Below are 14,065 nucleotides of genomic sequence, written 5' to 3' on the forward strand. Positions count from 1 at the left end.
GGTGGGCCTCTCCAGTTTCCCCATTGTTGCTTAATGGGGTTAGATATAACCCCTTAAGGTCCCACTACTCAAATGCCCTGAGGTTTCTGGGAAGACCCCATGTGACCCCCCCAAGCTACAAGTTGCAGCCCCTCTGACCCCAGAGGGCCTCTGATGAAGGCAAGGTCTTAGCCCCAAAGTCCTCCCAGGGAAACAAGAAGACCAGCCATGGCACGTGGACTCCAGTGCCCAGGGTGCCTGTCCTGGCTGTGTGACCTCAGGTAAGCCCTGAAACTCTCTGAGCCTCAGATTCCAAACCCTAGGAAACAAAGATGAAATCATTTCCCGCAAAGGTATGATACAAGGGTTGCCTGATAACACCATCCAGTGGGTATCTCCAAGAATCCCTTCAACTGTAGTTGGGCATGTGTTACTACCACCACCACCCAATCTACCACCTGCTAAAATCCCCACAGCAAAAGGACAACTGGCATCCTCAGGATAGATGGAAGCCTTGCTTCTGGCTTCCATTCCAAGATATTAACCTCTTCCCAGTTGCAGTCATCTCTATTAATAAACAGAGATGGGCATGGGGTCAGGTGGGCTTCAACCTCTCAGGTTTCACATTTCCTCCCAGGGACAGGGGCTTCACTGGCACTTTCAAATGGTAATACACTCGGCCCTGGTGCAACATAATTAGTCTTGGGACTAGAAGGGTAAACAAATGTGTAATTCATGAATTTGCTAATTGTCCTTCATTTTGATCTCCTGCCATTTTTCCTAGACTCTGCCTGACATCCGAGCTTGTGGCAAGGACTCAAAAGAGTGCCGGGTGCGGCCCAGGGAGGCACTGGCTTCAAAGTCGGACACCTGGACTCACCCTCCCCCCAGCTGCCCCCTCCAGCCTGGAGCCCACCACCCCAGATATCACACAAGGCAGGGAGCCCGTGGCACTCCATCTTTTATTTTCTTCAACTGTACACAAATGTAAAATACTTTAACAGCAAGTCTATGGGAAAAAATTGTTTGGTTTTAAATTATTATGAAACAGAACCTAAGGGGAGCTTTATTAAATAAACATAAAGATGGGGATTTAAGGATACACACCTGCATTCTACTATTGTCGTTTTTACTCTAGCTTCTGGGTGTGTAAGGATAGAAAAGACACATCAAACTGAATAAACAAAATCCATGTATACCCTGAAACATTGGCAGGCCACTCAAGGGATTGTTCAGAACATCCACCTCATAAAGATGGCCTCACCATCTAATAAAAATTAAAACTGATCTGTTGGCCTCTTTGGTTCCAAAATTATGTATAATACATTTAACTGTATTTTTTTTTCGCTGCTATAAAAATAACTTCTTTTTTCAAATGGCAGTTTCTGACTAATCATGCAACTAAATCAGTGCAAACATTAAAAGCAATCATTCGCTTAAAAAAGAAGCAAAGGATTTCATTTCAAGTATAAAAAAATATAAAAAGAGTCGTACGAGTCCAGTTACATCTAGTGTGGGTCAACCCTTTAAATTGCATAGTTCACATGGCACTTGGACCTCTGGGGTGAGCTCAATGCTCTGCCAAGGGCCACTTCTGGATACAAGCGGATGGGCAAGGGTTGTATCATGTGCGTTCAGGCGGGTGTGCAAGTGCTAGGAAGGGGGCGGGTGAGCAGGTAGGGGCCACATCCGTGGCTGGCCCTGGTGGCCAGAGCCCACATGGGCCACTTTTGCAAAGCAGCTGAAAGCCTCTCCCTTTTCCCCAGACCCGTTCAACTGCTCCCCTCCCTCAACCCCTGCAGAAGGGGCAACCCCACCCCCCGAGCATCTCCAGAATGCCTTCACCCCACCATTCCCTCCTTTCTAAAAGCTCGCCCTCCCATTGCCTAAGAGTCATTTCCACCCCTCCCTAACCAGTCCTAGAGGAATCTCCCCAGGGAAGGGCACAGATTGCAACTTTTTTTGTTCCACTTGGAACAGTTCAGATTTTAACTTAAAAGGTCAGACCTGGTAGAAAAGTCCCTTTTCAATTATACAACCGGAATGAATGACCATTCAACTGCTAGTGATCAGTTAAAGCATCAAATTAAGACCCTTCTCCTCTCCCTCCCTCCCCACCCCCAAAATACACACACACACAGAAGTCACACCAGGGCCCCAAGCGACAGTCAAATGGTCACTACCACAGCTCCATGGTCTCCAGTCTCTGGCAGGTGGTAGCCTATTTGGGCCTCCTTCTCCAAGGATGGGAAAGGACAGGCTGCCCGGCTCCCCACAGCAGGAAGGATCCCAGGCCAGGGGAGCAAGCCCACATGTTGCAGCCAAGAGATGTAGGGACCCCGGAGGCCTTGCACAGGCACAGGGGGACTCGCGGCCCTCTGTAGGCTGCCTGCTCCCTACCCCCGCATCTGCTGCTCCTCTCCAAGCTCCGGGTTCGCTCGCTCTCTCTCCCTCTGTGTCTCTTGTCTTTGTGCTTTTCTGTGTGCTCGGAAGGCGCGATTCAGAGTGGCCAGGCCAGCTGGGGGGGCGTGGGGGGACGGTGGCTGTTCACCCCATTCTCTCCGAGTGACAGGCATTTGTGGCTGAGCTGCTATTTATCACCGCATACACTTGCTGGGATCCCGGAGGCTGCCATGTGGGTGGCAGGATGCGTCTGGCTGTGCGCGTCTACGTGTGCATTGTCCAGTCCTTCGTGTCCATGGAGGGTTCTCCCTCTGTTTTTGACAGATTGCTGGATGAGGAAGCAAGAAAAGATCTCAGGCTGGCCCCGGGCACCTCCCGGGCATCACCGCGCTCCACTTGCCACACCCTCGTCCCCATGCCCCAATGGAGCCGCGCCCTCAAGCGCAGCCGCACTCCTCCACGATCATGTTGGGTACGTCCCGCTTGACGATGTTGTACTCGTCGTCGAAGTAGAGCATGGACATGGTGCTGAGCTTGGTGGGGATACAGCAGGAGTTCACGGTGCCCGGGTTCAGCCCCCGCATGCGGTACTGGTTTACCACGGCCGTGTGGAAGGACGAGGCCGAGCCCGGCACCCCCGCCAGGTAGGCAGGGCAGCTGCCCTCGCAGTAGTTCCCATAGTAGCCGGTGGGCGCAATGATCCAGTCGTTCCAGCCGATGAGGCGGAAGTCGATGAAGAACTGCTGCCGGCAACACAGGTTGGTCCTCCCGTCGCACTCCAGGCCCCGCTTGCGGATGCGGTGCCTGCTGTCGCCCAGCCGCGCCTGGACCACCACGAAGGGCCGGTGCGACTCCTCGCCCGGGTCCACGAACACGGGCACCACGGCCAGCTCCCGGCAGCTGTCGCACTGCACGTCCAGGCTGAGACGCCGCTCGCCCCGCGAGAACAGGGCCTGGATGGGTTCGGTGAGTGGGAAGGTGTGCCAGCCGCTGCGCTTGAGGTCCACGCGCTTCTCCACCGCGGCCCAGCGGTCGCCAGGGCCCTGCTCCTGGAAGTACACCTTGACCCGCACCTTCCGCCGGCCGCCCTTCTCCAGGACGTAGGGCAGCAGCTTCAGGTAGAGCCACAGGCTGGCCTGCACCACAAACAGGTTCTGGTTGCCTTCGTTGGAGATGAAGAAGTACAGGCGGACCCGGGAGGAGGCCAGGCCATCTGCGGAGAAGCGAGAGACCAGGCCAAGTTAGATCAAGGAGAACACTAGGCACTGCAGAAAACACATTCTGCCGCATGACGCTGGACCGGGCCCTGGCCGAGCAGCTGGAGGACCGTCCTGACCAGAAATACCACTCCTGGGGCCGCGGCCTCCAACGGTAACCTGGGAGAGGCAGGGAAGATTGTTTCCTATTGAGAAGCCCGGACCAGGTTGGAGCCGGAGGGTCCGGGCCTAGAAAACCGGCCTCACCTCTCCCAGGCCAGGGTTCCCTGGAGACAGGCTGTCAGGCCTCAAAGCTCAACGGAGGAATTTGTCAGGAGGCCAAGATCTTAACAAGTTGTTATGGGTATCTGTGAAATCTGAAAAACAAAACCAGGATCTCACTAAGGATTTGGGGTGGGTTGTTTTAGCAGAGTTTGGGTTCTTTCTTTTTTTTTTTTTTTTGGTTAACTTAGGGCATTGCAAAATCCAGCTGAGCCACCTACAGCCTCTTTCCAGTGTTTACCTAAGCATGATCTGATCCAACCCCCAGTGGAACCTCCACTGCAAACAAGCCAGCTCTGCTCAGATTTCTGACACAGGAACGTGTGCTTTGCAGGCTGCAAAGTGCAGCCTTTGCTTCCGAGTACTTCCAAGGGACAGGGCGTGCAGTCTTGAAACTTGAAGTCCACCCCTTTCATGAGACACTGGCTCTCCGTGAATGGCATATTTGAAGTCTCCATCGATAAGGAGAATTGGTTTATTAGTGGTCTCAATAATTCAGCTCAACAAGAAGAGAGGCCATGCCAACTGAGAGAAGAATCCTTTCTCATCCTACATTTCAGTGACCCTGCTCTCTGACGATCCCTACTTTTTTTTTTTTTTCCTCCAGGAAGAACAAATAAGCCAACTGTGTGGCCTCGGCTGGTTTTATCAAACCTCCTACCACTGCCCCCCTCCCAGCCCCCTCCTCAGGCCTCGCCTGGCTCCTCTAATAACACTGACATCTGACTTTGAAATGGGGGAAAGTGCAGCCTTAAAAGCTGGTCTTGGACGAGCTGCCTGTGACCTGAATCTGTTATTTATAAGTCAAAGAGCTGGCTCCGTGGAACCGACCAGAAATATAACAGCCCCCGCTGTCATTTTGTGCCACCGGGACCAAAAGGCCTCCTCGACCTTCCAGAATCACATTTCTGCTCTGGGCCCCAAAGCACCTTTTAATCCAAGCTCTCTAATTGCATGTCCAGATTCCCCTGACTCTGTCGGACAGCTAAAACGGCAATGCATTTCTTTCTAAGCACAAACCAGCCCTGATTGTCTCTGCTTTTCTCCACACCCGGCCATGCAAAACTTTTCATCCCTTTTCATCCCCAGGCGGCACCTGCACAGTCTGCCTGCTGCCTTGGGGGTTGGGGGGAGGCATTCGCAGCCTGGGGACACAACTGCCACCAACTCTCCACCACCCCCCCAAGGCTCCCTGCCCACCCTGCCCTGCCCAAACCCGAGCTTCCCCCTGCGACCTTCTCGGCAGTCCCCCTGCACAAATGGGGCTGAGCTCCAGGCACAAAAGCCAGCCTGGCTCATTCAAGTCCTGAAAAGGACAGCAGAGCCGAAAGCACTTGCAGCATTTCAGCGCGAGCACATTTTTCTCCTTCTTTTAAAGTTCGAAAGATGTTTTTCCTCGCTTGATTTTTATATTCTGACAGTGGTAAAAAAAAATTGCAATATAGGGCCAGAGGAACATTCCAGAAAGGACTCCGACCCTTTGTTAAGTAGGAACTCTGCTGGCTCTAAAGCCAGGGAGCTGCCTCAGCTCCCAAGCAAGCCGAGAGGCACGGGCTGCCCCCTGAGCTGCAGCCTTTCTCTGCGTAAATGATGGGACCTGTTGAGAAGCCTGCCTTCCACCGATTCCGGTGCCCACACAATCGGAAGAGAGGTTGCCTAGCTCTCCCCAGCGAAGCTTCAGCAATCCTGGCAAGCCCACGCCGCCCGGCGATGGAAGCGGCCCCAGGGGCCTCTCACGCAGGCACACACACACACACACACACAGTCACACACACATACACACACTCCTCCGGCCCACGGATATCAACAAGCACACACATCTCCATCTATACTGCTAAGCCTACACTCCGATCGTGGGAAACAAAAACATTAAGCAATCACCAAGCGAGTGCCCGCGGAGCCAGGGCCGCACGCGTCCGCCGGGAGGGGGACGCGCGCCCAAAGGCGCTGGGGCCCGTTTCGGAGAGCAGGGGTGGAGGACAGAGCGCTCCTCGGCGGGGATAGGAGAGTAGGAAGGGGTTGCTGCCTTCGAGAAGAGGACCGCAACCCGGTCGGAGCGCACAGGGTCGGAGGCGAGAGGGCCGAGCCAGCAGTCCGGGTTTCCCCCAGGGCGCGCGGGCTGCGGCGGCGGCGGCCAGAGTCAGCGAAGAGAAGAGGGTGGAGGAGATAGCGAGGGCCGCTCGAGGGACCGACCCACCTGTCTCGGCGAAGCTGATGATCTCGGAGACGCGCTCCTGGCCGTCGGCACCCGGGCTGGCGTGGCCGTCGAGGTGCGGGATCTCCACCCGGCCGTCCTCGCGCACCTTGCCCGCGTGCAGCTTGCGCAGGGCCGTGACCATGGCGGCCTTGGGCACGGCGTGTGTGATGTTGGGCCGGCCCCGCATCTGCAGGCGGTTCAAGATGTGCCGCTTCACCGCCTCCAGGAAGTCGCCGTCTACCCGGCCCAGCTCCTCCGGCCGCCGGAAGCCGCCGCACGACGTGCAGGTGTCCTGCGAGCCGCCGGGGGCTCCGGGCGGCGGCGGGGGCGGTTGCGGCGCGGCGGGCAACGGCGGGGGCGTGGGAGAGCCCCAGACCCCGGGCCCCAGCGAGCCCACCGCCAGCATCAAAAGGCAGGCGGCCCCCAGCGCCCGACCGGGCAGCCCGTCCATGGTGCGCCGCTGGCGACGAGGGCGCCCGCCGCGAGGCGAGCCGAGCCGAGCGCAGGGCGGCTCACGGCTCCCGGCGCGCCGCCCCGCCCCGCCCCCGCCCGGGCCTCCGCCCGCCCGCCGGGAGGGCCGCAGCCGGCTCACAGAGGGAGGGGGCCCGGTCGGGCTGCGGGGGTTCCCGCGCGGCGGGGAAGGGGCGCCGTGGGCCGCGGGAGGCCGGAGAGGCGCCCTGGCGAGGCAGGGGCCGGAGGGTTACTGCCGCACGGGCGTCTCGGGGCGCCTCGGCATCCGCAGCTTTTCCACCATCCTCTCCGCGTCGGGGCCCCGCTGCCCCCGCTCGGGTGAAGTGAAAGCAGCGGCAGCGGCGGCTTGGCGGCCGGGCTCGGAAGGTGGCAAAAGGGCCGGTCGACGCAACTTGGGCGAGAAGGAAGCGAAGGCGCCCGAGCCCCCAGAGCGGAGCCGGGCGCGGCTTGGCGCGGCGCTGCGGCGGGCGCTGCGGCGGGGCCCCGCGCTCGCACCTGAGCGCCTCGCCCTCGCCGCCTACCACCGAGGAAGGGCCGCGGGAGGTGGCGACGGGCGGGTCGTCCTCTCCGCGGGTTGGCGGGCGGACAGCGGAGAGAGTGCGGTGCCGGGAGCGCCGCGGAGCGAGGGCCCGCTCAGAGGCGGCGCGGAGCCCGGGACCGCGGGCCCTGCAGTCCTCGCGGCGCGTCACAAGGCAAAGTTGTCTCCAGGCTCTCGGGGCGCCGCATCCACCAGCAGGCGGGCAGGCGGGCCGGCCGCTGCGCGCTCCGGCGGGTCCTCTGCTCCGCCCGCCTCCTCGCCGCCTGCCTCCCTCCGCCCGCCTGCGCGGGCCGGCGGAGCTCCGAGCGCCAGGCTAGGCGGCGGCGGGGCCCTCCTCGTCCGGGTCTTTTCTGCTTGCGCGGCGACGGCGATGTCGGTTCGAGCTCCTAAAAGTCTCACCGCGTCCCCGGCGAGGGTACCCTTGCTGGCTCTCCCGCCGGCACACGCCGCAGGGCCGGGAGAGAGCGGCGGGTGGCGGCCGCGTCCCTGTGCCCGGTCGCGGCAGAGTGCGGAGCCCGCCGAGGAGGAGTTCTTCGCTTTGCCCTCTTCTTTTACTCTCCTCGTTTTTTCTCCCAAGGGTGAAAAAAAAAGCCGCACAATCTCCGTATGTGCGCGCGCGTTGTGATAGAGGTTGGCAGGAAAAAAAAAAGGGGGGGGGGGGAGGCGATCTCGCCCTGGCCGTGCGGGAGGAGACTTTCCGCGCCTCCCCGCTCCGCTTCCCGGGGTTGCGGGGGGGATGCAGGGGGAGGGGGAGGCGGAATCTGTTCAGGTTGATGCTGCCCGCTCCCCGCCCACCCCAGCTTCCCTCCGCTCTTTTCCTTCTGCTTTAGCGAGAAGGAGGAGCGAACCGGCTGGCTCCCCTCCCCTCCCCACCCCACAAGACCGGGCCACTTCTGCGGTCTCTAAACTTTCTCACCACGTGGGCGCCCCGGACCCCCGCCCGGCTGGGCGGCGGGCGGCACCGACGGGCTCTCCGACCCAGGATCCCAGCGCTCGTCTCCTCCCGGCGGCCGCGCAGGCCCTGTCCTAGTCCCTTCCGCCTCCTTCCCCGCCCATGAGAGGCACCTCTCCTCGCCGCAGCCGCCCCCGGCCTTCCTGGGGTGCTCCTTCGCAGGCCGCGGCAAGGCGGGGGCGGCGGGGCGGCCGCGGGCGCCGCGGACTGGCTCCGCCGGTGGATGTCGCTCCGGGGCTGCAGTGCCGGAGCAGAGCGCCCCGGGCCGCCAGCATGCTGGGTGAGACGTGGACCCTGCACACTGGAGGGGTCTGGGGGGCCGCTACCTCTGCCGGCGCCGCTCCCCGAGAAGCTCCTCGACTGCATGGGGAACCGGCCTCGCGGCCCATGAGTCTCCCGAGCTCTGGGCTTGCCAGGCTGGAGAGGCTTCCAGCACCACTGCGGCCGCCACCCCCCTAGTTGGCAAATCTTGGCCTCAGACAAAGCCAGGTCCCAATCGAGGCTCCGCTACGGCCGGCCTTGCCGGAGTGACCGTGGCTAGAGCCTTCCCATCCTAGTCTCTGCCGCCTCGTGCGTACACGGGGCACAGTAACGACTATTATCACACTGACTGGTGGGGAGCCCTAAAGTAGGCAACGGAGCCAAGTTCCTCACAGAACTCAAGAAACTACCTTTCCAAGGCTGCCGTTCTTAGGCCACTAGACGAAAGACGCTGTCAGTGAACACCAGAATCCCAGCCTCGTCCAGAACCCCAAGTGCAGTCCGTTCCTTCTGTTCCACCTGGCGTCCCTACCACCATGTGGAGCAACAGGACGGTGCTCCTAGGGTGCAGCAGGAACGCGGCCTTGCGCTCTCGTCTCAACTGCCTAGACCCCCACCCACAGTGAATGCGCCGCATAACAACGGAACTGCAGGGAGTTTAGCTTTCTTAGCGTGTCTGGGAGCCCGGGACAACCGAGGTGGACCGCGGCCTCAGGCTCAGGGCTCCCCCCAGCACCCGCGGCCCCTCATCGCAAGCTTCTCAGGCCAGCCGAGCACCGTGCCGTTTAGCCTCAGCCGGACCGCAGCCTCACCGAGGTCCGCAAGTCTAGAGGCGGAGCGCCCCCTCCCTCCCGATCCGAGGAACCGACTCAAAGGTGCGCAGGGCCAGTCCCACGGTACAAAAATGGGCTGCTCTGGGTTTATCAACCCAAAGTCCGAAATAGGGGACCGGCAGGGTCCTCGAAATGGCAATCCTTCTGGTTCCTTAGGGCTTTCTCCAAATCCTAAATCGTTGCCACTCCCAAACTGACAGCCCTTTGTTCCCTCGGCTTACCACCCCTGGCCCTGGCCCTGGCCCTGGCCCAGATCCTGGGAAACCCTGAGCAGAGAGGAGGTACCTCTGCCTCCTGGGCAGCTTGTACCACCACCTTCTACGGGTGGCCCTGAGCCAGCCCAACCCACCTTTGTGATTTTGCTTGCCTCTTCTGCCAGGCACACATGCTCTGGTCTACTGGTCCTTCCCATCACCACAGCCACCAACGTACATGGGAAACTCACACCCAGTCCTCAAGACCCAGCCCAATCTTTTCTTGGCGAAGCCGCCATGGCCTTCTTGTGCCCTGAATAGTCGTCTGCCGGTTTTGCCCCTCAGATCAGTGCCCAGATGTTTCCTCTTCACCTCTCTCCTGTGTGGGGCCTCAGGTTCCTGCAGGACAGGGACCAGGCCTCTGTGTGATGCCAGACCTGGAAGGTAATCAGGTACACTTATTGAACCAGTGTTTGGTTGGTTGACTGATTGATGGATTGAAAGAAGTCAGTGAGCCAGCAAAGGATTTAAAACCTCTACTTCTCAGCACAAACTCACAGTAGTGTTCCTTGCCTTCTCAGTTACAACCCTTTATTTATTTTTTTCTGAAAGTGTTAGTCACTCAGTTGTGTTTGATTCTTTGTGGCCCCATGGACTGGGGCCCACCAGGCTCCTCTGTTCATGGAATTCTCCAGGCAAGAATACTGGAGTGGGTGATTCCCTTCTCTAGGAAATCTTCCCCACCCAGGGATTGAACCCCAGCCTAACACATTGCAGGCAGATTCTTTACCTTCTATGAGTCACCAGGAAAGCCCATTTATTTATGTTTGTATTTATTTATATTTGTTTATTTTTTGGCCACACCCCACAGCATACAGGGTTTTAGTTCCCTGACTAGGGATTGAACCCAGGCCCCATGCAGTGAAGTCTTAACCACTGGACCATCAGAGAAGCCCCGCAACCCTTCTTATTGTGGACAGAGCTGGGCAAAGCTGTGGGAAGAGGGGAGGGCTCCACGCCTTTGTGAATGTGCAGCATCCTGATCATCGCCCTGGTGCTGGGAAGAGGTAAAAGCTACCATGTCCTTGCTGGTCGGAGGAGGGAAGATGAGGTTCAGAGGAGGGTCCACATTTTGCTCCCCTGATGAAGGAGCTGCAGCCCCGCTGCCAGTCATCTGCTGGGAGGGAACTGGGTCAAGCGGTAGTCAGAAACCATCTGCTCGAGAAGCTGGGATTATCCCGCCCTCTGCTGATCCCCCAGCCCTCAGGAGCCAAGGGTGTAAATTGAGTTCTTCCAGATCACCTTGTGCTTTGTGGGGGAGCTCCCCATTCCCTGCTGAGGGGCAAGGACCTTTTCCTGTTGCTTCAAAGCCTCATTTAGCACTGGACTCTGTTCTCCTTTAGATTGAGAGTGACCTCAGCCCTCAGTCTGAGCCAGGGATGTGACTGCGCCTGTCAGTTTTGAATACAATAACGTACATCAATACTTCAGCCAACGCCCTCTAGAAGGGCTGCAGGACCGGGCCGCCCCCACACGGAATGCTGGCTCCCTGACGTCATCAAGGAACTCAGGCCCAATGGGAAAGGCAGGAGGAAGCATGACGACAACACGGATCCAGGCACTCAGAGCATTAAGAGGCTTCCCCCAGGGAGCTCAGAGCACGTGCTCTCACAAGCGTGTATTGTTTTGTTTTGCATAACCCTTAGTTCAGTGTCAATTTGGAGCTGACAAAGATGTCCAGAAATGACAAAGCAAATGATAAAAGCGAATCTCAGCATGCAATTCTTGGCCACACAGACCCTACGGAGTGTTGGGGCACAGTCCTTCTCAACATGGATGCTCCAGGCCTGGGGTGGAGAGGGGCCTCTGTCTGAGTTGGGTTCCAGGGATCAGTGTTCACTTTCACCACTGGTCAAGAAGCCACAGCTGCCAGACATCACCATCATGCATTATAACTCTGTAGGGCAGCTCGCTATCTGAACAGGAGCTTCATGCCAGGCCACACGAGACAGCCTGCCCACCAGCAGCCCCAGGCACAAGAGCAGGACAACCCGGAGCTAGGTGCAAAGCAGGATGGAGCCAGGGAACCACAAAGGACAGAGGACCACCAGCTGACCTGTATAAAAGCGCAGGCACCAACACAGAGCCCTTTCAGGAAGTCCACCTCATGCATTTTCCATCCTGAGGAAAGTCCTTGATGAGAGAGTGGGCATGGGAGGCTTACTTTAATAAGGCAGCCCCTTATTTCTCACCAGGGCAACTGGACAGTGCCCACCTTCCAAGACCCAGCAGCCCTTCACATTCCCAAGTCCTTCTGCTGTGGCCTGGAAATGATGCCAGTCATCTCTGAAACTCCACGTGTGCTAAGGAGCATCCATGCCTGGCACCCAACTCAGCACCGGCTCACCTGCACCTGTGTGTGACCTGGCCGGTGGTCCTGGGGTTCAAACACAGAGCCAAGAATTCCAGTGAATCCACAGGGCATCCCACCTCATGCGTGCCACTTCCCCAGCTTCCCACCTGGCATGAGCATCTGACACAGCCATGTCACACCTTTGCATGGCCCTGTGCTGTTTCTAAACCAGCTCCAACACAGAATCACCTTGCAGGGCTTCTGTCTAGCCATTCCTCTTGATCTAATTCCCTCAGCACCCAGTCTCCTGAAATCTACTGTCTGTTAGCAAGAACCACACAAATCACTGTATTTGTGGTTCCATTCCTGGGAATGGGCTAGCCTGAGGGAACATAGGGAGCCCCCATCCTCTTTCCCGAGCGAGACTGGGGGCAGGGGTGCCAGAGGCTATGCGAGAGTAGGATTCAACATGTTTTGAATGTTCAGGAATTATTTCAACAGCAGGCCCGTAGGGATGGCTGTCCAAGTTGGTGGTTTTTTCTGGAAAAATAGAGGTGCTAAATACAGCATTTGGTGAGTGTCCCACTTCAAACTGCTCATCACAAACTAGTCCTGGCACAGAATTCCTTCCTATCCACTCGATAACCACACTGAACTAGCTGCTGGGGATCTAGCAACGCAGACTCAAAGTCCTGACCCTGCTCACCCACTCCCCCTGGGTGTACTGGGAGACAGCTCGGGCAGCTTGCTGATACCTGTGGTGCAGCAGGAGCCAGGACAAGGAACACCTCCATCTGCCAGGAGGCTCAGAGGAGGCACGATCTGAGCTGAGACTTGAAGCAGAAGGAGGCGTTGTCCAGGTGGACGTGAGAGAGCGAAGATTGGCTGAGGGGAACCCAAGTGATGAGAACATGTGGTCCAGGTGAAGAGCAAGGGCAAGTCCATGGGGACGAGGCTGGGGAGGCGCCTTGTCAGTCCAGAAAGGCGTGTCAAGGCCAGAAGGGCATGTGGCCCTTGGCAGGAGTGTTTGAAGAAGATTTGGCAACATTGGGAGCTGGAAGTGCCCCCCACTGGCATCGGGGAGGCAGTGAGGACCACCAGGAAGGAAGTGGGGTGTGACCTTTTTCTTCAGGACAGAAGTCCAGGGCAGCTGGTGCCAGGTAGGGGGATAAGCAGGAAGAATTGAGGCTCTCCTTCCACCCCATTTCTGCCATGAGAGATCCTGTATACAGCTTCCAGATGCCTGTGTGTGGCCAGAACCCAAAGAGCTGGTTATTTTGCAGCTAACACAGAGAAAGGGAGCATTTCTTTTCCTTTTTTTCTTTTAAGATTTTTTTCATGTGGACCATTTTGAAAGTCTTTATTGCTTCTGTTTTATGTTTTGACTTTTTGGCCACAAGAAACCTGCACCCCATGCACTGGAAGGCAAAGTCTTAACCCCTGGACCACGAGGGAAGTGCCAAGGGGAGCATTTCTAAAGCTTCTTTATTTTGGGTCTCCAAACCCAACTGTGTCCACTTCAGGAACACTTGGGTCCCAGCATCAAACTCCGCTTAAATGTCATTCCTTGGTCCTCAGACATTCTTAAACTTCAGAACTGACCTTTATATCTGCTCCTTGAGGGATGAGGTGTGCCTGATCCATCCATCCAGTGAGTCACCAGTCATGAAAAATGCATGGCTGACCCAAGACAGAGTTTCTCAGGTTCTAATGAAAGTCAGGGACAAGACAGGAAAAAAAAAAAAAAGGGAAATTAACCTGGTATACAGGTGCAGGCAAGACATCTTTTTTACTTTTTTAAACAAGAACCATGAACATGTTCATCCGTTTATGTATGTGAAGCTAAGGACCTCTATTGCCACAGGTCACTTCACACCACAGTGCACTTTATGCCCCACATTCTTATGGATCCATCCCTGGGGGGCTCCCGCAGTAAAGCAGCTCAGAAAGAGGCCGTTGTGATGCTGTGCTCCACGCAGTCTCCTCTTCCTTACAGAACACACTAACTGAATCCTCATAGTCAGTACAATGGTCTCTGTCTAACCGATGAAGATAACTCTTTGGAGTAACCACTGTTATAGAAGAAGGAAAAAAAATCCCAGCACGATTACCAGCTTCATCCCCCCAGAGCCCAGGCCTGTCAACTGGCTCCTGAAGCTGTGTTAATGTCAAGTTCTCTCCACGTTCAGCCCTCTCCCTCTGGCAGAGGCTAGGCCCCAGGCCTCTGTTAGTCAATTGCTGATCCCAGAAAAGAGGCATTTCTTACACCCCTCCTCGGGCTGAGAGCATTCAGCTCTTTTAGCCCCTTCCCTTCCCCCATATATTAGCTTATGAGTTGAAATCCTGGAGGAAAAAAAGGAAGAATGAAAAGAAAAGGCTCTGATTTTTGCTTGATGGATAAATGTA

At 57.2% G+C, this 14,065-nt stretch overlaps 1 protein-coding gene across 1 annotated transcript; it reads right to left on the minus strand.

Moving 5' to 3' along the window:
* Positions 1-922: 922 nt before the first annotated feature.
* INHBB (inhibin subunit beta B) lies at positions 923-6,638 on the minus strand. The gene is made up of 2 exons (XM_005902054.2): positions 6,058-6,638; positions 923-3,595 (listed from the first exon to the last, which is right to left on the minus strand). The coding sequence occupies exons 1-2, from the start codon at positions 6,506-6,508 to the stop codon at positions 2,820-2,822; spliced, it is 1,227 nt and encodes a 408-aa protein (XP_005902116.2). The 5' UTR covers positions 6,509-6,638; the 3' UTR covers positions 923-2,819.
* Positions 6,639-14,065: the final 7,427 nt, after the last annotated feature.

Source organism: Bos mutus, chromosome 2 (genome assembly GCF_027580195.1).
Source record: "Bos mutus isolate GX-2022 chromosome 2, NWIPB_WYAK_1.1, whole genome shotgun sequence".
NCBI lineage: Eukaryota > Metazoa > Chordata > Mammalia > Artiodactyla > Bovidae > Bos > Bos mutus.

What these genes read in the sequence shown, in the direction of transcription:
- INHBB (XM_005902054.2), bottom strand. Translation starts at nt 6,508, where the DNA reads ATGGACGGGCTGCCCGGTCGGGCGCTGGGGGCCGCCTGCCTTTTGATG. An exon ending in CATCAGCTTCGCCGAGACAG is followed by an intron (nt 3,596 to 6,057) that starts GTGGGTCGGTCC and finishes GCTTCTCCGCAG; the next exon opens with ATGGCCTGGCCTCCTCCCGG.